Consider the following 27,555-nt stretch of genomic DNA (forward strand, 5'->3'; position numbering starts at 1 on the left):
GCAAGAAATGCATTTTCTTAAGATGGTTCTCCTGTGATAACAATGTTTCTGAAAGAGATGCTAGTGAAGCATTTCTGTTTGAGGTTTGGTTATGAGAGCAAACCCTTGGTTTTATTGGGGAACCAGTAATTCTTACTTTAAGCAGGTTATAAAACACAAATAATAACAAACATTAAAAGAAAAAGGATGATAACCTTAATTGTGTGAGATAATGGTTAGGATTTATAACAAGATAGCACTAGTTCTATCATACTGACATGCAAGCTTCTTGCCTAACATGTTAAAAATAGGATGTGGGTTGAGCAGATTATTGTCCGTTACATTTTGATTTTTAAAAAATACTTTATACTTTTGAAAGTGCTTTCACATTTTTTCTCCTTTTATTCTTCTGGCAACCTTTAGAACAATCTTCTCCTCCAACCCTTCCTAAGTAATACCAACAATAGTAGTAATAATAATAATTAGAAAAGTAAACGTTGAGGCTGTCCATGATTCTGTTTCATAGCATCATCTGGGCAGTTGTTAAAGGAAAGAAATCCTGGGAAAGAGGTCAGTGTGCCTTGTTCATCTGGGCCTTTGAGACCTGTTATTGTGGGTATATGAACAATTTCATGGTATAGCTTAAAGGCACAGACTGGTTAACAGAAAATAGAAATTACGTGATTTTTAAATTAGGTTGTAGATACTATCAGGCAAATGACTGCAGGACATAAGGTTCTCCAGTTTAAGTCTTAGTGAGGAGGTTGTGAGATCTAACAGGGGTCAAACAAAGGGAAGAATAATAGGAACCAGACATAAGCAACCCATAAGGCTATTTATTGGGTCATATTAGATGTTTTAATTATAACCACATGGGAAGTTATAACTGGAAATTGTGTGGACCTTGTATACATAAGGACTTCTGTATTTGAATTGTATTAGTCTTTGAGACTTCTTTTAAAATATGCAGTCGTAAAATAATCCATTTTAATTGAAGCAAATCGTGTTTGTTAGGATGACCGTATCTTAAGTGATAGCTTCTAAAATAAATTGTGTTTAGTTGGAAAAATAACTGTTTGTAATATGTGAAAAATGATTTTTTCAAGTTTTTTATTTTTCCTTTGAAGCCTAAATTGTACAGATCTGTGATTGAAGATGTTATTAATGATGTAAGAGACATCTTTTTGGATGATGGAGTTGATGAACAAGTTCTGATGGAACTAAAAACCGTGAGTTTGCCTCTTTTTGTTATTTTTAATAGTCATGCCTTTTTTTTTCCCCCCTTAAAATCCTCTCTTCAGCTAGGGACTGATCCATAATTTTTCCATGGGGTGAACATTCAACTTTGCTGCAGGAGGCAGTGTGTGGATGGGTGAAGGATGCTAGTTTTAGATCGCTCTACCATCCATCCTTCCTCTGCTCCTAGGCACACTGTTTGTATTTCAGTTCCATTATGTGTGATAAAAGAATTGGTCAGACTTGCCTTATAGGTTTGTTTTGAGGATTAAATACAATAACCATATAAAGTGCTTATTAAGCATAGTGCCTGGTAATAGCATTCACTATTATTAATGGACCATCAACATTGCGTATTTATGGTCTAATTATTTAACATATGTACAGTTTTTGATTTTTGTTTTGTTTGTTTGTTTGTTTGTTTTTACTTTTTTAATGATCTTTAATGTACCTATATTTTAAAAAGTATTTATGGGGGGGTGCCTGGGTGGCTCATCATTAAGCCTCTGCCTGCAGCTCAGGTCATGATCTCAGGGTCCTGGGATCAAGCCCTACTTCGGGCTCTCTGCTCGGTAGGGAGTCTCCTTCCCTCTCTTTCTCTGCTTGTCTCTGCCTACTTGTGATCTCTCTGTCAAGTAAATAAATAAAATCACAAGTATTTATGTTGTGGAGATTAAGTAAGTGCTTTGATAAAATAGTTTTGTGTTCTTAAGTGTTTTTTTTTAAATGTAGGCCAAATACTAGGTTTATGATATATTTTACACTGGGTGTTGGTTTTCTATCTCTTGAATTTCTTTGGACTTACGCAATGGTAATTAGATATTTTTATTTAACATTTGTGTTTCCTTGTTGTTGTAATAACTCATGAAATCATTGAATATTTTGCTTTATTGCTCAGAACAGTAGTTTTCAAAATAAGGTCTGTGAAATCCTAAGGTTTCCCCACAGATTCTTTCAGGAGGTGAGGTTGGCCAAATGTCCATCTGAATAATCAGAGTTTGTCATGTTTTCGGTAAAAGTTGTGTTCCATGAAAAGTGGCCAATTAAACTTGCTACTCAACTGCACAAGTACTTTTCTTTGAGGTAACTCTTCATATGCACAGTGCTTGATGTATGCTTCCCTTTTTGATGCAGTGAATATTTAAAAAGATGTGTACTGGGGTGCCCGAGTGGCTCAGTGGGTTAAGCCTCTGCCTTCTGCTCACTCAGGTCATGGTCTCAGGGTCCTGGGATCAAACTTTGCATCCTGCTCTCTGCTCAGCGGAAAGCCTGTTTCTCCCTCTCTCTCTGCCTGCCTCTCTGCCTACTTGGGATTTCTCTCTGTCAAATAAATAAAATCTCAAAAAAAAAAAAAAAAAAAGATGTGTACTGAAGAATCAAGATGAGATCATTGTTAATGTTAAGAAATCAGAATATTTAATACCTTTAATGAAATGTGTTAATATTTGAAATATCACATAATTCACTGAATTTATATTTTCCAAATGACCAATGCATGATGTTGCAAAATCCCTTGTTCAAAGTGAAAGATAAATTAATGGATTTTAATCTAAGAGTACAAAAAGTTCATTGGTGTGTGGTTTCAGATTTTACATTGTAGCTACCTTTTAAGAAACATCACCATTCCAACTGTGTGGGAAGACAGATTTTCTTGATATATTCAACCAAAACAATAAGATGGTTGTAGAAGCAGATAGGAGAACCCAGCTATTTTTCCTTTAAACTATTTGTCAGTAAATTTGATTTGGTTATTTTTGTTAAAAATGTGTTATTTATGTTAACATGCGATGGATACATTGCTGTTTTTAAATGAATTTGTAAACAAAATACCCAACTTAGTTACAATTTCATAAAAGCTCTTTGAGGTCTTTAGTAATTTTTGATAGCAGTGAAGGATCCTGAGACTAAAAAGTTTTAGAACTGCTGGCTTAAAAATTGGGTATTGATATTCTTGAGGACTACGTACAAATCAGTAATCATAGTCAGTGTTAAGAACTTTATTATTTATCTATTCAGTGGCAGTGTGGAGGCTACAGCTTAGGAACTTACCTTAAATAAAGTAAACCTCAGCTTTATTACGATCATGAAATATTAGAGTGTTTAGGCATCTGGGGGTAGCTTCTGTGGAGTTTTTAACAAGAATCTGCCTGTGCAAGGAAGGAAACACGTAGATTTAAGTGAGATGAGGAAATTTGTATTTACCTTGAGACAAATGTGATGGTTCATGAAATGTGATGGTGTGATTAAAAGTGAAGAGTAGGCATCCTAAAATACAAGCAAAAGAATGCCAACTCTTGAGGCATAAGATGGAAGAATCGCAATATATACTGCTTAAGTAGCATAAAGTGTCTCAGGATATGAATGAGAGAGTAAGATCCCTTTGTGTTATGTGGAGCTACTTTGCAGTTTATCTTACACTCATATAATGGTTTTCCTTGAGGTACTTTGACCTTATTTAGAAGATACAGTATATATATATATTTTTTTTTAATTTGACAGAGATCACAAGTAGGCAGAGGCAGGCAGAGAGAGAGGAGGAAACGGGCTCCCTGCTGAGCAGAGAGCCTGATGTGGGGCTCCATCCCAGGACCCTGAGATCATGACCTGAGCTGAAGGCAGAGGCTTTAACCCACTGAGCCACCCAGGCACCCCAAGATACAACATTTTTAAAGATTTTTATTTATTTATTTGACAGAGATCACAAGTAGGCGGAGAGGCAGGTAGAGAAAGAGGGGGAAGCAGGCTCCCCACTGGGCAAAGAGCCCGATGCAGGGCTTGATCCCTGGACAATGAGACCATGACCTGAGCTGAAGGCAGAGGCTTTAGGTGCCCTGATATAACATTTTTAAATGTAGAAAATCAGCCCCAAATTCTTTAATCCACTCTAAATCAAATTGGTAGTCAATCCAGGTTGTTGGTTATCTATTCTTGCTTTTCACAAAGTGTGGGGAGTTTATTTTTTCTACTGGTCCCACTAGCATCAAAGCATTATCCAAAGAGAATGAGCTGTCTTTGAGATTAAATAGATCTCACTCTATTTTTATTACACTTGATTTTTCAAATATATTAGTGTAATAGATAAATAATGTATATAATATATGAATATTATGTATGTGTTATACATTGTTTGATGTATAATGACAAAAATTGTGAATTATTCGACTTTGAATCCCTAGTCTCTAGCACAGTGCCTTGCATATGTGGTTGGTATTCAGTAAATATTTAATTAAGTTAGTTAATAACAAACATGGTTCCAGAACCTAACAGAACAAAGTATTTTAATATTTTTGCTGTTTTTCAGATGGGGCATACTCTTCTATTGTGGGTTGTAACTGTGTTTGAAAATACACTGTTACACTAAATGGAATTTATGTTATTTTAATTCTCTTTACTGAATTTCTTCAAGATCTCAGAATTTCCAGAATATGCCCTATCTGTGGTGATAAATAGTCCGTATCTGTACTCTCCAGTATGGTAGCCACTAGTGACATGTGGCTATTAAGCACTTGAAATGTAATTAATGGAACTGAAGAACTAAATTTTTAATTATAATTAATTGCAATTTAAATCACCATGTATTAAAAAGTAAAAATAAATAAATCACTATGTGTGGCTGCTAGATACTGTATTATATTCTACAGGTTTAGACATCTTGCTAATAAAAACTAACATTGCTTTTATGTTTTATTATTTTATTATTCACAGAGAACTTTGTCTAACCCCTTCCTCCCCGTTTTTTGGCTGTGTCACAGACTCTTATCAAAAACTTCACCACTGCTGAAGGATACAGTGGTGAATTAGATGACGAATTAAGATGAATAAGGACTGTGCATGTAATTTGAAGTCTAACTAGATAATGCTGGAAGAGAGGTGATTAAAAAAGTCACAGAGGTTATCTCTTGAAACACTTTGGACCTACTTGAATGTATAAACTATGGGAGATAGAAAAAACACCTAAAACATAGTCTTGATATTCTTTAATTTGTATTTGAATGTAAATTGTGTTTTGGGTTAGTGAGTGATTATGGGTGGGAATGACAGTCTACAAATCCTGTTTAAAGTGAATGATAAAGTCATCCTCATTTCCACACTGTCAGACCTACCCATATCTAAATAGCAAGTACATATAAAACTTGGCCTCTCTTCTCAATGAAATAAAGTGAGAATAATTTCCTCAGTTGGAGACAAATCTGAAACTCAGTTTATTGGTCTCTAGATCAGGTTTCTCAGCCTTGACATTACTGTCATTTGTTAATTCTTTGTTGCAGAGAGCTGTTCTGATCATTGTAGAATGTTAACAGCATTCCTGGCCTCTGCCTACTAAATGCCCGTAGTACTGCTCATTTCTGACAACTAAAAATTTCTCTCTGCATTGCCAAATGTCCCTGGGGGGCAAAACCACCTCTGATTGAGAACCACTCTTCTAAATATACTCAAGTTGTATATAAATACTTGGGCCATAACTTGAACAATAATTTATTATTCTCTACTTCATTTTCCTTGGGGGGATCTCCGTACCCCAACCTCATTTCATGGGAGCCCAGAAATGCAGTTTTCTTGTATTTATTCAGGAACTAGATGTTTTGTGGAAATAGAATCCTTCAAATTTCTAGCCTGGCAAACTGCCAGGAAACCATAGATTTAATCACAAATTTATAGTTCAAAAAACAGATTCAGAAGGAATATGCTTTGATAAGATTATTTAGCAAATAGTACAGACTTTAATGAAGGCCTTTTGTCTTCAGATGACATGTATAATACTTACCAGGGAAAAGGAAGGTACCAGAGTTGTGACTGGACCTGCTGTGATAGCAGCAATATAGTGTAGAGATTAAAACTTGGACCAGAGCTAGGATTAGGATGTGGCAAGCAAGGGGTCTAGGGTGTAGAATTTAAAGGACACTTAGTTTTCACTCTCAGGGTCCAGGTTCTGTGACTGGGAATACTGGAATCAGACTGCCTGGATTATATACCACTTTGCCTGCTGTTGGTTGGTGGTCTTGGATAAATTATCTAACTTATTGTTCTTCTGTTTTTTGTTGTTGTTGTTGTTGTTGTTGTTGTTTTTCTGTAAAAAGGAGATAGTAACAATGTCTGTGTTACAGGATTTTGTAAAAATGAGTCTATGTGTAAAGTTACTTGGAAAGTGCAGGCAGCCTGCTTCCTCCCCTCTCTCTCTGCCTACTTGTGATCTCTGTCTGTCAAATAAATAAATAAAATCTTTAAAAAAAAATAAATAGGTGATATTTGAATAGTAGAGTATTTTGATAAGTACAATTAAAATCATAAAAAATTGGATAAAAACAATAATTAGTTTGAACTTTATATTATTTGATATTAAAGTTTAATGCTAAATATACAGTATTGTATTTGTATTTTTCATGTTACCTGGGACAGTATTTGGTACTTGGTAAATGTGAATTCTCAGTGGCCTACTCCAACACCCCTTTTTCCTCTGCTCCCTACCCACCTGCAGCAGTTGGAAATGTGTGGGGCCATGTTTGCTTGTCTTAATGTCTAGTGGGCACCTTTGGCATTTAGTCGGCTACAGCCCAGAATGGATTTTGGGGGTTTTTTTGGGGTGGGGGGTATACTTCCTGTGGCACTACCTGTACAATAAAAATTGTCTTGGCCAAGATGTCAGTAGCATCTGTACATTAGCTAGAAACAACAGTTTGTTTGCCCGTCTCTTCTTTGAAATTAAATCTAAATGTCTGATAAGCTCTTAGTCATTCTGTTGCCTCCTGAATAAGACAGTCTCTGCCTTGAAGGAGTTCATACTTCAGTAGAGAAGGTAGACTTGGTGTGAAAAGTATGATAGAGGGGTGCCTGGGTGGCCCAGTGGGTTAAAGCCTCTGCCTTCAGCTCTGGTCTTGATCCCAGAGTCCTGAGATCGAGCCCTATGTTCTTTGCTCAGTGGGAAGCCTGCTTCCTCCTCTCTCTCTGCCTGCCTCTCTGCCTACTTGTGATGTCTCTCTGTCAAATAAATAAATAAAATCTTTAAAAAAATATTTCTAGAATTTGGAGGCAGTGAGTGATTTCTTTCGAGGCTATGTGACTTTGACATATCCATTGTTTAGGGAATCATGAGGGAAGACTGCTAGGCAGAGGGAATGGTTTAGTAAGATTTAGACATGAGATAGGTATGCTATATTCAGGGAACTTAAAGTACGTTGACACTGTTAGGAAAGTAGAATGCGAGTCATAGTAGCAGTTACAGAGGTAACATAATTCTGTATTAAGGAGCTTAATCTTCAAAGTGAGAAAGATTCTCTGGGGTGCTAGTTAAAATGCAGATTTTTGGACTGCTGTTGCAGAGAGTCTGACCTGATAGAGGCACAGTTTGACATTTTCTTTTTAATTCAATTACTTATACCAAAAAAGAAAAAAGAAATTGACTTTTAACAACCCACTAATGGATTGCAATATGCACTTTGAAAAGCATTGGTTTAGACTTTAACAGCATGCATTAAAGTGACCTGGACAGGTTATTAAAACAGATTTTTGGCTCCATCCCCAGAGTTGCTGAGTCAGTAGGTCTGGCGTGGGGCCTGAGAATTAGTATGCCTAACAAGTTCTCAGGTGATGCTGATGACAGTATTTTGAGGACCACTGATTTATAGAGGATAGATTGGAAGAGCAAGTTTTCACTAGATTGGTGGGCTCTGTGAGGGGAAGGATTTTGTCAGGCTTGTTCACTGTTTCAGTGCCTCTAATAGTGCCTAGTATATAGGAGATCTCAGTAATTATTTGTAGAATTTATGACTTGATATGGGGAGCTCAGTGGGCTAAGTCATTACACTTTATGGTAGTACTGGTGGGAGGAAAGGACTTGAACCAGGGCCATACTAGTAAGGACAGATTGGAACAGTGCTTTGGAAGGGATAGTGACAGTAATAGGTGTCCATTTTGTCTTGTGTGTTGTGCTAAATGCCTACTCTACAGAGATGAACCAGATACAACTTGAGCTCTCCGAAAGTAATTCTTTGTTACCCTAGGTAGAATTCTAGCTGTTTTTAATTTGAGATTTTTCATACACTTACAATTTCTTAGCCGGAAGTGATTTTAGAAGTAAATCAGCTTGTCCTCTTTTTAGGTGAGGAAAATGACCAAGAAAGGCAATTTGTCCACAAAACCGAATAGTGGCCGAACGAGGACCATGTTTCTGATTTCTAGTGTAATGCTCTATTACACAATTAATAGCACTAGCACTGTAATAATGAAAACTAACATTTATTGGTCACTGAGTTTATGCTAGATTCTGATAAACGTTTTACATAAATATGTTACTGAATCTTCACAACAACCAGTGGAGGGAGATACTGTTAGTATCCCTGTAGTCTTCAGGCAGATCTAAACAGTGAGCTTACTAAGGGGAATTGTTGCTTTGGGAGATTGACCTTTAGTTTACTTTTTTAGCAAGCCATTAGAGATATGCTGGAATTGTTATTAGCATGTAGCTACAAATACAGAATTTCTGGAACAGTTCGAAGTATTGGAAGATGTAAAAATCATTGTGAGTATGGTAAAAAGACCTTTTTGAAGGATCTCCTAGAAGTCTCAGGTGTGTTAGGCAGTATTCCAAGAGGATATCCTAGGGGAGAAAACAAAGTGTGTGTATGGGCTAGGTGTGTGTACAAAATGACTGAATTACTTTTTAAAAATATTATATTTACTTTTTTGAGACTATATGTGTCCTCAAGAGTGGGGGCTGGGAGGTGGGTCAAACTGTGCAGAGCTTACCGCCTAAATCAGAGTCAAATGCTTAACTGACTGAGCCACACAGGTGCACCCCAAAATAACTAAATTAATTTCATTTTGTATATTTAAAAAATGGTTTATTTCTTTCTTGGGCAGTTTCTTATAAGGGTTGAGATTCTCCAGATTGAACACTTAAGTCTGTTAGAGAGGATCTGTGTTAGGGAAAAGTATGAAATAGTCATAAATATTTTCTTTCTTATTTTTGCCCATATCTGATTTTTTTCCCATTATAATAGCTGTCCTAGGGTGAGAGGAGAAAATAAAGATTGAAAATGGGAGAATTTTATAAACAGACTAGTAAAATATGTTTTGTCCATGTGGCTGGAGTTACCTTTACTAGCATTGACTTAGAATGTTTTTTACTTTTCTTTGCCTTAGTTGTGGGAGAATAAACTAATGCAGTCTAGGGCAGTAGATGGATTTCATTCAGAAGAGCAGCAGCTTTTATTGCAAGTTCAGCAGCAACATCAACCCCAGCAGCAGCAACATCACCACCACCACCACCATCAGCAAACTCAGCCACAGCAGACAGTACCTCAGCAAGCGCAGACCCAACAGGTCCTTATTCCTGCATCACAGCAAGGTGAGACTGGATGTGTTTTTCAGCTTACAACTTGGAAATGAAATTTGTCATTTTCAGAGAAGAGAAATGTGGATTTTTTCTTTCTGTTGACTGAGGGGTTGTCTGTGTATGTGTATTTACATACAGATTTATTTTTATAAAACATGGATTCTGTATTGTAGTAATAATAAACAAGTAGTTAACCAATTGAGAGCCTAAGATAGTGTAAGTGTATTAATATTTTCTTTTGAGAAGGCTACATAATGGTAGATTTCCTAAAATACATCAGATGGACAAAGATTTATTTACTGAGGATTTCATTATTTTATATGGTAAAATCGTTATCTACTTTCTTTATGAAATTGATTTATTATTTCAGAGACATTTGAATTGGTTTTTATAAATATATCTTAAACACTGGGGGAGTTTTTAAGTGTGGCAGTCTGAGATTTCAATTCCCTAGTACTTTAAATGTAAAACGATGAAATTAGATTTCTTTTAAGTGAAGAGTGTATATACATATCTTAATTTATATTACTTGGTTTGAAGGTAAGAAAAATCAGGTATTTATAGAGTGTGTCCATAGTGCTTTGTAATGTGCCAGTGAATTTATAGATTTGTTTCATTGAAGCCTTATAAAAGGCTTTGTGAAGTAGCTCTTCCAACATTTCAGTGCTAAGGAAAATTTGGGCCCTGAGAAGGTTAGGAAGTTTGGCCTATAATATGTAGTAAGTATTTTCGGTCATGACACATAATGTATTCAGTTATAAAACTTAACCCTGAGATCATGACCTGAGCTGTAACTCAAACGTATTTTAGTTTTGTAAATCTTGTTACTGGAGAGGAGAATGAAGGTTAGTGAAAAGTTTTATTTTAAGATAATGGTTTAGTTACCCATTTGCCCCATTTGAGAGTATCTGAGAATATATAAGACTTCTAATGGATAGTGATATTTAGTAACTAATGTATGGTAGAAATGTCTGTTTGGATTGTTTTATTGTTTATACCAAATAAGACTTTTAATATTTGGTTTTATTCTATTCCTGGATCAAATCATCTTATCCTTTTGATCCGTTTTGATGACTGTTCCTCCTATTGCCTTTAGGGCTGGCACTAGGATTTTAGGTCATCATAAATTAAAATTTGATTTTCTTCACTCAGAGAATATTAGGATAATGGGATTATCTGTTTATTCTCTGAAATTTGCGGAATCAAACACTTAGTTCCTTTTGTTCTTATGTAACATTGCCATTCTTTCTTTCTTATTTTTTTTTTTTTTTAACATTGTCATTATTTCTGATTTATATTTTTGAAAAAGTTGGTGGATGTAACTTAAAATTCTGGCAACTACCAGATGGGAGAAGAGGGCTATATAGATGAAAAACAACTAGTTGGGACGCCTGGGTGGCTCAGTTGGTTAAGCAGCTGCCTTCGGCTCAGGTCATGATCCCAGCGTCCTGGGATCGAGTCCCATATCGGGCTCCTTGCTCCGCAGGGAGCCTGCTTCTCCGTCTGACTCTGCCTGCCTCTCTGTCTGCCTGTGCTCGCTCTCGCTCGCTCTCTCTGACAAATAAATAAAATCTTTAAAAAAAAAAAAAAAAAAGAAAAACAACTAGTTAATAGTTTTTTTGAGTTCATTCTTAATGGACTACTAACTCATTCTAACAGTAGTATCTTTATATCAATAAAACAGTATTGAGTTAGTAAGACAATTAAGTTGTGTTTGAAAATTTCCAGTTTAAGAATGCACAGAGCTGGATACGTGTAGGTATTAGGTATCTCACTACTTCATGTTCCCCAATTCCCTTGTATTCTTAGGTGTTGTTACCCAAATCTTTTTAATTGATGTTTTCAGTATAAGATGGGTATATCACAGCTGTTACTTGCTATAGAAATTTATAACATTCTGAGGTATCAAATGGGTGAATACATTTGAATGTAGGAAACAGGAAATAAGTTTTCAGCATTGTATAGTATTCTTTGGATTATGAAACAGCCTCATGTCACGGTTCCTTGTTTGTACTTGTACTTTTTTTTTAATAGCTGCTGCACCACAAGTTATAGTTCCTGATTCTAAGCTGATACAACATATGAATGCATCAAACATGGTAAGACTCAGAACATAAGACTTTGTTTGGCTCTACTTATTCTAACTCAAAATTGTGATTATGCCCAGGTATGTTGTGTATTAACAACTTGAAGTTTATTCAAGACTTGAACAAAATAGCTGTTTTATTTGGTTTCCTAATTACTAGATTTAGCAGTAGATCTCAAGGTTAGTTTTGTATTTAGACGTAGATTTCATAAAATTATGCAGTTTTCTGTTGAAAATACCAAAAGAATGATGCTTTGTGAGAGCTATTTCATTCCAAGCTATTTTTGGAAAATGGGTTTAGGGGACCTACCAAACATAATGTGCCAATTATAGTTCTGTTTCAGAAGACCCATTAATTACTAGAATTAAAACTTTAAAAATAAAAATGAACTGTTTGGATAGTTCAGGATAACTGTTTTTAAGATGAAACCTTTGAAAATTTTTGCTCTGATTTAACCATAGTATAGCGTAATAAGATTTATTACAATGTGTATATCACTACTTTAAAATACATTTTAAACAGTTGAGTTTATTATGCATTAGTTTTTTGGTATTTCTAAGGGATATTCACTGAACATAACTAAATTTTCAAATTTCATTTAGGGCATGTGATATTTCCCATCGAATATAGTACCATATAAATAAAATGAGAAAAACTACTTCAGATTCTTAGAGAGTCTTTACCTATATGCTTAAAGTTTTTTTTTTAATAAGGCATTAAAAAGAAGTCTTATTAGAATAGTTATTCCAGTGCATTCTCATAAATGGCTTTTTGTTCTTTTTACAATAAATAGAATGTTAGTGGAATCTCATCTCTGACATTACATTCTTAAATTCAGACATATTTTTTACTTAAAGGCAAGAATCACTTTTTTTTTTTTAAAGATTTTATTTATTTATTTGTAAGAGAGAGAGTGAGAGCGAGCACAGGCAGACAGAGTGGAAGGCAGAGTCAGAGGGAGAAGCAGGCTCCCCACGAAGCAAGGAGCCCGATGTGGGACTCGATCCCAGGACACTGGGATCATGATCTGAGCCGAAGGCAGCTGCTTAACCAACTGAGCCACCCAGGCATCCCAAGAATCACTTTTTAAAGAAAATCTTAGTCTAATGCTAGCAGTGAGATTTTTTTTTCAGATAGTTCTTTTTTTAAAATGAAAAAAGCAAAAATAGGTATTTTTCAAAAATTTATTGATTTGATAGTATGCCTGTGTGTATGTATGCGTGGAGGGGTGGCGGGTTGGGAGGAGGCGAGAGGGAAAGAATGCAGAGAATGCAGAGCCTGATGCAGGGCTCCATTGATCTCACAACCCTGAGATCATGACCTGAGCCACCAAAAGTTGGATGCTTAACCAAATGCACCACCCAGGTGCCCTGAAAAAGCAGTATTTTAAAAAATCACTTCTGTTTGGTGAGTAATGAATAGTTAACTTCAGAGCTCATCTGTGATTGATAAGCAGATACGAAACAGGGCTCACCTACCAGACAGATGACTCCTTTTTAAATATACCAGCCTTACAAATTTATAGCTTGACAGAATTACAGATTTCTGCATGATAGTAGAAGTTGCAGTTTTTGCAAATTTCTGCATGATAGTAGAAGTTGCAGTTTTTATTTTTTTTTTTTTTAAGATTTTATTTATTTATTTGACAGAGAGAGATCACAAGTAGGCAGAGAGGCAGGCAGAGAGAGAGAGGAGGAAACAGGCTCCCTGCTGAGCAGAGAGCCCGATGTGGGACTCGATCCCAGGACCCTGAGATCATGACCTGAGCCGAAGGCAGCGGCTTAACCCACTGAGCCACCCAGGCGCCCAGAAGTTGCAGTTTTTAAATTCACAAAAGAATCAAGGATATCTGTTTGTCCTTCTAGTTCAAATTGCTGGAATCAGTTCTTCATAAATCACAAAATTCCAGTCTGTCATGGCATCACAAGAATTATTATCATTCAGAAAATTCTATTTCAAGTCTCAGGCCCAAATTTCTTTTTAACCTCCACTCTTTAAAATGCAAGTCTCACTGTAGGATCTGTATTGCAGTTGGTACTATTGAGACTGTTTCCTTAAGGAATAACTTGTGTCCTTTTATTTTATTTTATAAGATTTAGTTATTCATCTAAGAGAGAAGGAAAGAGAGAGCGTATGCACATGCAAAGCAGGTGGCAGGGCAGAGGGAGAGGGGGCAGGCTCCCTGCTGAGTGCAGAGGCAGACGCTGAATTTGATCCCAGGACCCTGAGATCATGACCTGAGCTGAAATCAAGAATTGGCCACTTAATCCAGTGAGCCACCCAGGCGCCCTGACTTTTGTCCTTTTTAAAACAGAAAATTTTGTAGAATCACTTGGAGTAGGCCCCTCTGATTTCTAAGAATTTTTAGTGTTTGGAAGAAAATTTTGAATTAACATAGTGTTTAAAGATACTAAGTCAAGGGACGCCTGGGTGGCTCAGTTGGTTAAGCTGCCTTCGGCTCAAGTCATGATCCCAGCGTCCTGGGATCGAGTCCCACATCGGGCTCCTTGCTTCGCGGGGAGCCTGCTTCTCCCTCTGACTCTGCCTTCCACTCTGTCTGCCTGTGCTCGCTTTCGCTCGCTCTCTCTCTGACAAATAAATAAATAAAATCTTTAAAAAGAAAAAGAGAGACTAAGTCAAAATTAGTGGCACGTCTCTTAGTTGTTTGTTATGTCTTGATTCTAAAGAGCATGTATTTAAATAGATCATACATCAGAAACATCTGTCAGTAAAAGGTGTTAGTAGCATTTATGTGTATTTTAGTATTTTAGTTGGTGTATCAGTGTTTATCCATGTATTTTATATGTTCTGAAATACAATCACTGTAGGCTCTTTACAAATAAAAGGGTTTTTTTTTGTTTTGTTTGTTCGAATTATTCCTGACTCAAAGATAACCATTTGATGAATGAGTTCCTTTTTTTAAAGAATAATTTAAATTCTAGTTAGTTAACATACAGTGCAATAGTGGTTTCTTGAGCAGAATTCAGTGATTCATCACTTATATACAATACACAGTGCTCTTCAGAACAGTTGCTCTCCTTAATACCCATTGCCCATTTAGCTCATTCCCTGCTCACCTCCCTCTATCAGCCTTCAGTCTGTTCTCTTTTGTTAAGAGTTTCTGATGGCCTGTTTCTCTCTCTCCTTTTTGTCTTTTCCCTCTTCCATATGTTCATCTGTTCTCTTTTTTAGATTCCACATATGAGTGAGATCACAGAGTATTTGTCTTTCTCTGACTTATTTCACTTAATGTAATACACTTTAGCTCCATCCATGTCATTGCAGATGGCAAGATTTTATTCTGGTTTTGATTTTTTTTTTTTTTAAAGCTATGCATGCTTTGGAAATGAACATTGAAAAGTTACGTAATTTAATAAGAATGTAGGATAGTGATATATTAGGTAGACAGCTATTTCAGGGAACCTACAAAACAAATAGGACCTGACGTCAAACCAGTTTTACAGGTTCTCTTAATGAAATAATTGCTCTAATTCATTATTCATTTTAGGGCTATTTCATAAAATACAAGAAGAAATTTTTAGTAGGCATTTTTTTGTTTGTTTTTAAAGATTTTATTTATTTATTTGATAGAGAGATCACAAGTAGGCAGGCAGAGAAAGAAAGGGAAGCAGGCTCCCCACTGAGCAGAGCGCCCGATGTGGGGCTCTATCCCAGGACCCTGAGATCATGACCTGAGCTGAAGGCAGAGGCTTAACCCACTGAGCCACCCAGATGCCCCAGTAGGCATTGATAAAAGGTGTTTTGTGTATGGTGTGTCACTCAACAAATACTTACTGATAGTGTCTTGGATGTGCAGAGGTGTGCAGGTGGTTACTGTGTCATGTATGCTGTGTAGAAACTACATTTCTCACTCTGCCAGTAGAGGGAGCTCTATTAATCTCATAAAATCTGAATATTAATATTTCTGAATAGTATTTCTCAGTAGTAAGTGGTTGTTAATGTGGTCCTTAGACTTAGATTATCTTACGTTTGCCTATATGGACAAGATTTATTTAAAATAAATGAAATGCAGAACTAGGATTTCATGAAGAAACCTGGTGGGGCTATAGCTGGATTCTGGGGTGTAGTGGGAATTGGAGGCTTTAGATGTAGAAACTAGGTAGGCCTATCAAATGGCAACAAGAAGCACATTTTCTTGGAATACCATACGTGAAGTCTATACTAGATAGTGTCATGAACCTACTTGCATATAATTTTCCAAGTATTGTTGAGATTCTCTGGCATTAATATCTTCAAAGCACAGTTAAATTTATTTCTCAGAGCTTGCCAAATAGAGATGTTTCTAGAAATGTATATGTTAGATTGGTATGTGAAAACTTGGTACCTGTAAAAAGATTGAAGGATGAGGGAGAAAAATTACCTCCATATGTAGTTATATTGAGATGCATGGAAATACTTTTGAGTACAGAATTAAAAAAAAAAAAAAAAAAACAGTAAAAGAAAATGTGGTGTAACTCTTGGAGGAAAGGGGAGAGGAGAAGTCTCCAGAAGCAATAAATGAAAAATTTATCCTGGATTTAAAGAGATTCAGAGTACACCCATGTATATATATATTTTTAACTTAAATGTCAGATACTACCTTCATTTTAGAATGTAGAAATTAAAGTTGATGACTTTTCTTAAGATTTTTAGGTATTTTAAGTGTTAATTAAACTATTACTAATATGTTTCATCTAGGTAGAGTACCAGTATTGTCATCTTAGGGCATCATAGAATTGCTAGCTATATAAGCTCATCCTTCTGATACAAGGTTTCTTTTAGGCCTGTTCATTCTAGTATAAATTAAAAATATTAAGATTTCTAAAACAAAGATACTTAACATTTTGCTTCAAGTATGAACTTGAACAGTTTGGTTTGAACTGTATGGTCCATATATATACAGGGTTTTTTTTTATAAATATGGTTATTTTCAATAAATAAGGTATATATTTTCTTCTAGCTTACTTTATTATAGAATACAGTATATAATACGTATATATATCATGCAGAATAGGTTTTAATTGACCATTTATGTTATTTGTAAGGCTTCTGGTCAACAGTAGGCTATTTAACTTTTGGGAAGTCACAAGTCACATGTGGATTTTCACTTGTGTGAGGAGTTGATGCCCTTAGCCCCTGCATTGTTGAAGGGTCAGCTGTAATTGACAACAAGGAATTGGGAATAAGAAATAGAGTAGGAAAAGAAATAATGGAATGGATATTTTATATGTGGAATAGCACTGTTAGTATGTGTGAGGTTTCCTTAGAACACATTCTTCAGGGGGAAAAAACCCAATTATATTACTCTACTTTGTTGTTTGAAGTATTTAAGTAAGGCCTTTAAGCTAGGTGGTCTTCATTGTATCATTCTATAAAATGGGATTTAGTCTTGTTAAAACTACATTTAGTGTGTACTAAATGATAAACTTCAAACACTATGAAAATGTGCCAGAGATAAATTGAGGTACTGTTATGCACATATATGGTTTTGATTTTTTTTTTTTTTTCAGAGTGCTGCTGCTACAGCTGCTACCTTGGCACTCCCTGCGGGTGTGACTCCTGTTCAGCAGATACTAACAAATTCAGGTAATGAGGAGTAATGGTACCATTATTTATATGTATAATTCAGAAAATTGTAACATCTAGTCTTCATTTTTGGCCTCATTGAAAGACAAAATCAATATTTCTTTTACCATTTGGCTTAGGTTGTTAAAAAAGATTGAGTACTATAGCACATAAAATGATAATTACTACTGAGGATACAGTAGAGAAGATGAAAATTGCACTTGAGCTTTTTTTTTTTTTAAGATTTTATTTATTTATTTGACAGAGAGAGATCACAAGCAGGCAGAGAGGCAGGCAGAGAGAGGAGGAAGCAGGCTCCCTGCTGAGCAGAGAGCCCCACTCGGGCCTTGATCCCAGGACCCTGAGATCATGACTTGAGCCGAAGGCAGCGGCTTAACCCACTGAGCCACCCAGGCGCCCGCACTTGAGCTTTTGATCTGTGAATGAGAATCCTATTGAAGTATGATTATATAGAGATGTTTATTTGCACAGATTTTTGTTAAACACGTTTAACCTGACAGATAGGTAAACTTGACTCATTTGAATGAATTTGTGAGATCAAACTAAATCCTATAATATTTTACTGCATTCTCTTTTACATAGTATCTGCATAGACTGACAAAATTTACTTGTGATTTTTGGTGTATTAATGTTGGAAGAATTTATTTACATGGATTTTAAGTATTTTCTCTGTAATCTGAATTACAGAATTTCTTGGTATTTTGTTAATAAGATTCTAAATTTGTAAAGAACTAACTAGAGATTTATCCTGCTATGTATTTTATCAATGTATAATTGTTGCCTTTTAATTAATTGATGATTCTGTATCATCTCAAACAACAAAGAGAGGGATTCATGTCTCTGTGTTTAAGCCAGGCATATACTCAGTATTATGTGACAATGATAATTGGTTCAGCAAACTTACTTATTTTAAGCATTTTGAAGCTAAGTATCCTGATGCTTTGGCTCAAGATGTTAATGAACTATTATACTTTCATGTCTTTAGAGCTTTAAAAAGAAATAGCCCTTGAAACATCTGATCTTACTGCTTTTACATGACTCCTAACATGTTAGTAAAGATAATTTAAACTTCTAATCAACTTCCATAATTTGTTAAAACTTTATTGGAAAAGAGTTTTATAAGGATGGTAAGTAAGGAAAAAGATTTTAAGCAGCATACTTGAACATAGAGGGAACCTAGAGAAGGTGAGGATTATAGTTTACTGTGTATGGCAGCTGTTAGTTGTTAGACTTCTTGCCCAGCCATTTCTATGGCATTTTGACATTCTTTATGAATTCATTTGTTTTCAGATGATCACTGCTAAAATGATAACTTGTAATACTTACCTTCTGCTTTAGGCCAGCTTCTTCAAGTAGTAAGAGCAGCCAATGGTGCCCAGTATATCTTTCAGCCTCAGCAGTCAGTGGTTCTCCAACAACAAGTTATACCACAAATGCAGCCTGGTGGAGTACAAGCTCCTGTTATACAACAGGTAATAGAATAGTAAGTTGTGATTACGATGTGGCTCTTTTTTCTTCTGTATGAATTCTGGTGGTTCTTTTTCCCTTTCCCATGGCTTTATCTATACGAATTCTTAGACTGTTCTCCCAACGCTGTATGTCCTGTCATTGCAAATTCCTCCTATATACCTCACAGCTTAACTTACATTCAATATACTTAAGACTAAATTGTTGTTACCCCTGCTTATCTTTCATCATTCCCCGGGACATGCTTTTTTATCAGTGATACCACCCTCCATCCAGCCTCCTAAGCCTCTAAGTTATCTAGCATTCATTCAACAAGCATTTACTATGTGGCTGTGTATCAGAGTCTTTGCAAGGGATTGGAGATTTAGGAGTGAGCAAGGCAGACATGAATCCAGTTTCATGAAACTTACGCGTTTTTAATGTGCAAAGTATCATGAAGTCCTACCAATTCTTAATATTCCTTTTTTTCACACTGCAGTTTTAACATATTTGCGGTTCCTTGATGCTTGAAACTAGTTTTCTTTTCTCGGTCTCTCTCATCATGTTCTTAGTTCAAGCTTTCATAATTTCCCACTTAAAATACTTTTCTTATTCCCCCAGTAGTATATATACTATATGTAATGTTTGAGTATGCGTGTGCATATTATCCTCTTAATTGATTTCCCTGACTCTTAAGCTTCCTTCCTAACTTGATACTCTGTATTTTCTAGTTCTCATTTTGAAAATTTCTCTTAGGCTTTTTCCAAGTCTAAAACTCAGCATGATTCATAGGATCTTTATTTATGGATCTGATTTTATTGATTTCTTCAGGTTTATTTCTTGCCATGCTTCCAATTATCTTCTTCAGCTGCTGTTTAGATCAAAGTTAAATCTTTGTATCTACTTCTGTGCTGGGTGTTAAACTCTTGTACTATGAGGACAAAGAGGAAAGAGAAATAATTTATTTTCTTAAAGAATTTAGGTACTTTAAAAAAGAGACACATGAAAACATAATGTCCATATTATAGTGTGATGATAGTAGTAAGATCAGAGAAGCATTAATCTAGTCGATTTACAGCTTTCCAGATTTTCACTTGATGTTATTTTACTTAGAAAGCCCTTTGACCTTCCTTCTAGCAACTCCCTTTACTCTCTGCATCAAACAAAGCAATCAAATGGAAAAGCCTGGCTAATCTTCCAAGCACAAAAGAACTCAAGTATTACTTATTAAGAAGGCTTTTTGCCCATACCTTAGCCCTCAAGCTGAATTTAGTCCAGTCTCCTGTGTTCTCATAATACCATATCATGTTTCTGTTATACCTTCTACCTTTTGAGTTGTATTACTGCTTTGTCTATTGCACCATTAATCTGTAAACTTCTTGAGGGAAATACTGTCTTATTTTGCACTCCTTGAACCTAAAGGCAAGTAATTGCCATTTACTGTTTTTTATTTATCACTAATGATTAATTTATTAATTTGTTAATACCTATGATTATATTTATTGTAAAAGATACAGTTAATATTTGTTAATGTGTTCTTTTTGAGTTATAGTTTACTTTAGAATTCTAGATGCAGAAGCAAAAAGGAACTTTAGAAATCATCTGATCTGGTGTGGTTGTATAGTTAGAATCAGTTGGAGAGCTTTGAATGATTAGATTTCATTTCATAACAATTAAATCAGAATAGTTGGAGTAGGGCCCAAGTTCAGTATTTTTAAGCTACCAGGTGGTTGTAATTTGTAGCCAGGGTTGAGAACCATTGATCCTAATTTAACAGTGAAGTGACAAAAGCCAGAGGAGGTTAAATGACATGCCTTTGCTATATCTTGACCTGGGATCCTAGACAAAACTGGGGCCTAGGACCACATTTTCAGTGCAGTGTTCTCCACAGGGAGGCAGTGTAACATAATAATTAGCGCAGAATCAGAAAACTTGGGTTAAAATTTTGTGTCTCGGTGACTATGAACTTGGCAAGTTACTAAACTTGTCCATACATCAAAGAAATAAATTAATCATATGTGTAACTGTTGGCTTGGAATTTGCCAGGTATATAGCCAGTGCTCAATAAATACTTATTTTCAGAAAATCTTTTTTCCTTCAGAATTTTGAATGGTAAAGTGGAAGTGGGATCATTATACTCGTTTAACTCCCTTTTGTGCTTGGTTTTAACTGTATGAGATAAGGCCATTTTGGATGATTCTTTAGCATTTATGCCTAGTTCTGTGTGCCACAAAATGAAACTGAGCTACTTGGTCCTCTTACTAGTTTTACTATGGTTTTCTTTTGCCTTAGGTACTGGCCCCTCTTCCTGGAGGGATTTCACCACAGACAGGTGTCATCATTCAGCCACAACAAATCTTATTTACAGGAAATAAGACTCAAGTTATACCTACAACGGTGGCTGCACCTACACCGGCACAAGCACAGATAACTGCAACTGGCCAACAGCAACCACAGGCCCAGCCTGCACAAGCACAAGCCCCATTGGTGTTACAGGTTGATGGCACTGGGGATACATCATCTGAAGAAGATGAAGATGAAGAAGAAGACTATGATGATGAGGAGGAGGAAGACAAAGAGAAAGATGGAGCTGAGGATGGGCAGGTAGAAGAAGTAAGTTTATAGTAAAAGACTTGAAATGAGAAACTACTCATCATTTCTTTTACTTGGTGCCAAACTGATGAATTATATCCTATTTTTTCAGAGACTAATTAAGGTGTTATATAAATAGGATTTTAAATAGAAAGTTAGATTGTTCTAACCTAATAAGGTTTTTAGGTGGTTCTGGTTGTATTTATCATCATAAAATACTGTTTCGTATAGCCAGTAATAAAATATAAATATATCATACTGAGTTGTATTTATAAAGGGGGTGGAGAGAAGAGTGTAAGTAATTCTAATTTTCTGGCTTATGCATTCATGATGTGATTGCAGATAAAATGAGCTTAATCTTCTGCTTCAATAATTAAAAAGGTATGGCACATCTGGGAAGTGAGGAGACTTGAAGAAAAAACTGAATGTCACAGACTTATTCATAACTTCCTTTTGGTCTGTATTCTATACTAGTTCTGTACATCACTTTACCTACTCCTAGTGTCTATCTGTGAGTTAAATAAACCATTGTTACTCATCTTTAGTTACATATTTCTAGAAGCTTATAAATATATCTTTGTTGTCCACAGTGTTCCTGCTTGGTTACTTGTGTTCAAGATATTTGTCTTAACCACAGTTTTCATTGTTCATTGCTTTCTGCAACTTAAGATGTAGTTTTATTTTAGGACAAAATTCTTTATATCTAATGTTTTTTAAAAAAATATTAAATGTTGAATAGATACCAATGAGTAAAAAATATTTTAACATAAAAATACCCTTATGTCCACATTTAGTTAAAAAATACATTTAATGGCTTAGTCAGTTAAGGTCCTACTCTTGATTTCAGTTCAGGTCATGATCTCAGGGTCATGCCCTACATCAAGCTCCACGCTCAGCACAGTCTGCTTGAGATTCTCTCTCTCTCCATCTCCCTCTGCCCCTTCCGCCTGCTCACCAGTGCTAAATCAATCAATCAATCAATCAATCTTTAAAAAATATATATCCGTTATTAAAGTGTCCTGAGTACCTCTCTCTAACCTCCATCCTCTTCTTTCTGTTATCAGAGTAACCAGGCTCATGGATTTTTATCATTAACTTTTTTTTGTTTACCATCTATTAATATTCCTAAAGAGCATAGTGTTTAGTTTTGAATGCCCATTTATAACATAAATGGAGTAATTCTGTCTATTCTTCTACAAGTTGATTGCTCCCCGCCCCCCCAGGGTGTTATTTCTGAGGTTCATCTAAGTTGTTGTATATACTGGTGATTATTTTCACTATTGAATATACCATAGTTGATTTGTCCATTTCTTTTCTGATGTGATGGGCATTAGGGTTGTTTCTATTTGTTTCCTCTTAAAGTTATAAAATATTTTGAAGTCATGACTTTTTTTTAAGTGTTACACCTAACCATTGAATTACTGGATTCTAAGGCATGCATGTTTTTAACTTTACAATAAAATGCCAAATTATACTAATATGTCTTCACTGATACTTGATATTGTCACGCTTCTTAATTTCTGCCAGTCTAATATGTAGAAAATGTGTTTCCTTTTAGTTTTAATTTGATTACTAATGAGATTTAGCATATTTGATTCTTTCATGTTTTCTCTGTAGACAATCAAATAATTAAAAATGGCAGTTTTTCTTGCCTCATTGGCTTAGCCCTCTAGCACAATATTGATTAGAAATAGCAGGCAGCCTTATCTTGTTCTTAATTTTAAAAGAAACCCTTTCTGTGGTTCACTATTAAGTATAATGTTTATTATAGGCTTTTTATGGACATCTTTTATCTTCTATTCACATTAACTAAGAGCTTTGCTTTTTTAAATTCTAAGTGAATGTTGAATTTTGTTAAATAGTTTTTCTGCAATTGTTAATCATACAATTTCTTATCCTTAATCTGTTATCTAATAACTAGTTGCACTAATTGGTTTTCTACTTATAACCAGTTTTGTATTTGTTGGATAGCACAACTTGGTTATTCTTACCCTTTTTATGAATTGCTGAATTCACTTTGTTCAGGACTTTTTCATGGACATTCCTGTACTGTTTATGATTCTCTGTTCTCATACTCTTCTTGCTAGGTTTTCAGGTTTGTGATAGCATTATAAAATGAGTTCTGGTGAGTGTTCTGTCACACTTGGATTTCTTTTTTTTTTAAAGATGTACTTAATTCTGTGAATATTGGTTAAAGCATACTGCTAAAATTATTTGATTCTAGTAATGTCCTTACTGTGTTCAGGTATTGTTTCTTTTTGAGACAGTTTGGATAAGTTATATTTTTCTGGAGCTATGTCTGCAAATTTTTAAGTTAGCATAAAGTTAATGATAATTATGTTTTGGTACCAGAATCCTTTGTAGTCGTTTTCATTTTTATATTCTCATTTCTGATCTTGTGCCATCCTGCTCTTCTTTTGTTCAGTCTAGGCAGAGGTTATGTTGATTATTAATGCTTTTTAAGAATCAACTTTTAGCTTTAGTATATTTTTTTGTAGTTCATTCTTATTCTGAGTTAACTTTTGTTTGTAGAGTTATGATCTGTGTAACTAACGTATGCATCCTTTGAAATTGATTAGAACTTGCTTTATGTGGTCAGTGTTTGCATATGCTTCCTGTATATTTGAAAAAGACCTTTTCTGTAGCTGTTGGTTGTCTTCTATATGTATTACTAGAATTAGATTCTTTGGATAATCTATACCCTTACTGATATTTTTTGTGTGCTTACACCATTATCGATTAGTGAGGGAGATATGTTCACATCTCCTACTATGATGGTGTATTTCTTTGTTTTGTGGTCATTATGCTTTTTATATTTTGAACCTCAAAGTGGATGCATATTAGCTTAAACTTAAACACTTTGCAGTGAATTGAGCCATTTATGATTATATGCTATTTATCTCTAGTAATTTCTCTTTTTTTGCCCATATAGTTTGTTTTGTGTTATATTAGTGGAATCATACCAACTTTATTTCTGTTATAATAGCTCTTTTCATTCTTTAACTTTCAAATTTTTGGATCCCTAAGCTTTAGAAGTTGTGTCTTTTTTAATGTGGAATACTGCTATGTATGCTATCATCTTAAAAAAATCTTTACATGGGTTAAGACTATTCAATAGGAAAAGAATGATCTTATTAAATAAACGTAGCTTGGACAACTGAATATCCACATGCAAAACAGTGAAATTAGACCCCTGCCTTACACCTTACACAGAATTAACTCAAAATGGATCAAAGATCTTAAAGACCTAAAACTATAAAATTCTTAGAAGAAAATAGGGTAGAAGCTTCATAACACTGGGTTTGGAAATAGTTTCTTAAATATGACACCAAAGCACAGGTGATTAAAAAAACAACAGACTTAGTAGATTTAAAAGCTTTTGTATATTCAAGGACAATATGCAGAAAGTTAAAAGACAGACTATAAAATAGAAAATATTTCAAATCCTCTATCTAACATGGGCTCAATATCCAGACTAGAAAACTTTTAAATTCAACAATAACTCTATTCCAAAGTGGGTAAAGGACTTTAATAGACATTAATCCAAGGAGAATATACAGGTAGACAATAAGCATGTGAATGGATGTTCAGCATCATTAGTTATTACAGGAATGCATATATCAAAGCCACAAAGAGATACCACTTCACATTTACCAGGATGGCTGTAATCAAAAGAGATAAAAAAAAGAAACAGATGTTGGTGAGCATGTGGAGAAATTGGGACTCTTTTGCATTGCTGGTGGAAATGGAAAATAGTGTAGCTGTTGTGGAAAATGGTTTGGTGTTTCCTCAAAATGTTAAGTGTAAAATTATCATATGACCCAGCAATTCTCCTAAGTATATGTATAAGAGAATTGAAAACTGTTATTCAAACAAAAGCTTGTACATGAATGTTCAAAATTGTTTACAAAATCCAAAAGATGTAAATAACCCAAATGTCTATCAGTTGATGGATGGATAAATTAAAATGTGATTTTTAATGGAGTATTATTTAGCTGTGAAAAGGAACAAAGTACCAGTTTATGCTACAACATGGATGAACCTCACACATTATAAATTAAAGAAACCATACATACCTCATGTTGTTATATGTGTATATTGTATGTTTGCATTTATATGAACTAGCCAGAGGTAAATATATAGTGATGGAAAGCAGATTAGTGGGGGGCTGGGGAGAGGTGGGGATGGGGGTTGAGCAACTGCTTAATGGTAAAGGTGATAACGTTCTGGAATTAGATAGTGATGATAATTACATTATGTACCAAGTATAACTGGTTGTATGCTCTAAAATGGAAAACATGGTGAATTTTATGTTATGTGAATTTTGCTTCAATAAATTGTTTTTATATTTACATTGGTGATACCTATTTTAAATTAAATATACATGTGTGTGAGGTATAAGCCTAGACTTAATATCTACTTGATTATTTTCCTTTACATTTTCTCTTTTTTCATTTTGTCTTACTCTCTTTTTCTGTTAACTAGAAATCTGAGTTACATCTTTGGTCTTCTCAAATAACTGAGGTCAGATTTAACATAGTTGGTCATTTTATGCTTTAGTAGGTCTTGGCCTTTAATTCTTTTTGGGATTGAGACCCCCTCCGACATGTATCCTTTTAATCTAAATGCCTTAGTTAGACTATAAGCCTCCCACAATCACCATCATAACGGTAGACATGCTAATATTATAAATAGAGTCTTAGTTCTCCACATAGAGAAAAGCCAGATTCCTAGCCTCTTTTATAATCCTTCCCCCCCCCCCCCTCCAACTTTACCACTGTTTTCCCTTTTGCTCTGCTGCTGCTGTTGGTACATAGTACCATTATCTCATTAAACCTTCACATTTTCTTAGGTCCCCTTCTAGGTCTCTTAAACAGAGTAGTCTTGTACTATTCTGAAAGAATGAAGGAGATAAACATCTTTTCAGACTTTAACATTAATGTAGCTTAACTTTTTATTTTTGATTTCTTGTTGGAATTTCAGTAAAATTGGCAAAATCTTAACACAGCTGATTAATAGTAAGTTTGATATAAATATATGTATGTATATGCTTCTGTCTGAACCTTCATTCTCCAAGAACATCAAGGTCATTGTATTTTCCTTGAATATTAGAAGGGCCTTTTTCTAATAATACATGAAGTATAAATAAATACTCTTTATTTCTTATTTGTAGGAGCCCCTCAACAGTGAAGATGATGTGAGTGATGAGGAAGGACAGGAGCTCTTTGATACAGAAAATGTTGTTGTATGCCAATATGATAAGGTAAGGATTATATCAAGTTACTGACATTTTTTCCGTTGTAATTTCTTCCCTCAGTATCTTCTCTACCTTGTTCAAAAATTTGGGCAGTTAACAGATGCCTCTTACATTCAGTATAAACAGGGTGAATGTAGACATTGTTAAAATTTAGTAGATTATTTTAATAAAATGAGAAATTATGTGGCTTTACATTTGGAAAAAATGTTAAGAATGACATCGTGAGGAGAAGTAGGCTTCTTTGAATTTATACCATCTCCTAACTCGCTAGCAAAGTTAACAGTCACTTTAGGGTTGTCCTTTAACATTAATAACCCAGTAGAGTAACCAGTTTTTCCTTTATTTTTTATTTTTTTAAAGATTTTATTTGTTTATTTGACAGAGAGAAATCACAAGTAGATGGAGAGGCAGGCAGAGAGAGAGGGAAGCAGGCTCCCTGCCGAGCAGAGAGCCCGATGCGGGACTCGATCCCAGGACCCTGAGATCATGACCTGAGCCGAAGGCAGCGGCCTAATCCACTGAGCCACCCAGGCGCCCCACCAGTTTTTCCTTTAGTTTCAACTGCCTCCAAACTAAACGGCTTTAATTGAATCCTGTCACTTTTTTATTACTAAGGAAAAAACTAGGGCAGTAAACAGGACTGCTAACTAACAAATATGTTTTTACTAAAAATCATTTTTAAAATTGTTTAGCTTTGCTGTATTTTTTATAGCCTCAGGTATTTTTAAACTAGATCTGTGAGAATTAACTGTTGAATTCTTGTTTTCCTAATTCTTCAAAAGGTTGCTACTTGCCAAGCGTTTTTTGTTACAGTTATTAGCATTATTGTTGAAATTTTGTTAATTATTGAAACATTAATTCGGAATAAAATGATCTATGCTCATGAAATTTCTAATAAGTCCACAAATTATATTGCATTTATAATTTAATTTCAACAGTGGTTTTTACCAAATGAGGAAAACCTTAATAGAAGCAATTGGGCTTTTGTTTATAAGCATACTCATTCACTAAACAAATACTTACTAAGTGTCTGCATACGC

The 27,555-nt window shown here is 34.9% G+C and overlaps 1 protein-coding gene and 1 non-coding gene across 2 annotated transcripts in view; both read left to right on the plus strand.

Moving 5' to 3' along the window:
* Positions 1-27,555, plus strand: part of GTF2A1 (general transcription factor IIA subunit 1) — a 44,499-nt gene that overhangs the window by 3,210 nt on the left and 13,734 nt on the right. The window contains exons 2-8 of the mRNA XM_059182624.1: positions 1,107-1,208; positions 9,355-9,559; positions 11,582-11,646; positions 17,145-17,220; positions 18,559-18,692; positions 20,959-21,279; positions 26,432-26,521. Coding sequence (XP_059038607.1) covers positions 1,107-1,208; positions 9,355-9,559; positions 11,582-11,646; positions 17,145-17,220; positions 18,559-18,692; positions 20,959-21,279; positions 26,432-26,521 — 993 coding nt within the window. The remainder of the gene's footprint in view (positions 1-1,106; positions 1,209-9,354; positions 9,560-11,581; positions 11,647-17,144; positions 17,221-18,558; positions 18,693-20,958; positions 21,280-26,431; positions 26,522-27,555) is intronic.
* LOC131837297 (small nucleolar RNA SNORA79) lies at positions 10,616-10,759 on the plus strand. The gene has a single exon (XR_009355959.1). It is a non-coding gene; the product is annotated as a small nucleolar RNA SNORA79 (small nucleolar RNA).

Source organism: Mustela lutreola, chromosome 7 (assembly GCF_030435805.1).
Source record: "Mustela lutreola isolate mMusLut2 chromosome 7, mMusLut2.pri, whole genome shotgun sequence".
Lineage (NCBI taxonomy): Eukaryota > Metazoa > Chordata > Mammalia > Carnivora > Mustelidae > Mustela > Mustela lutreola.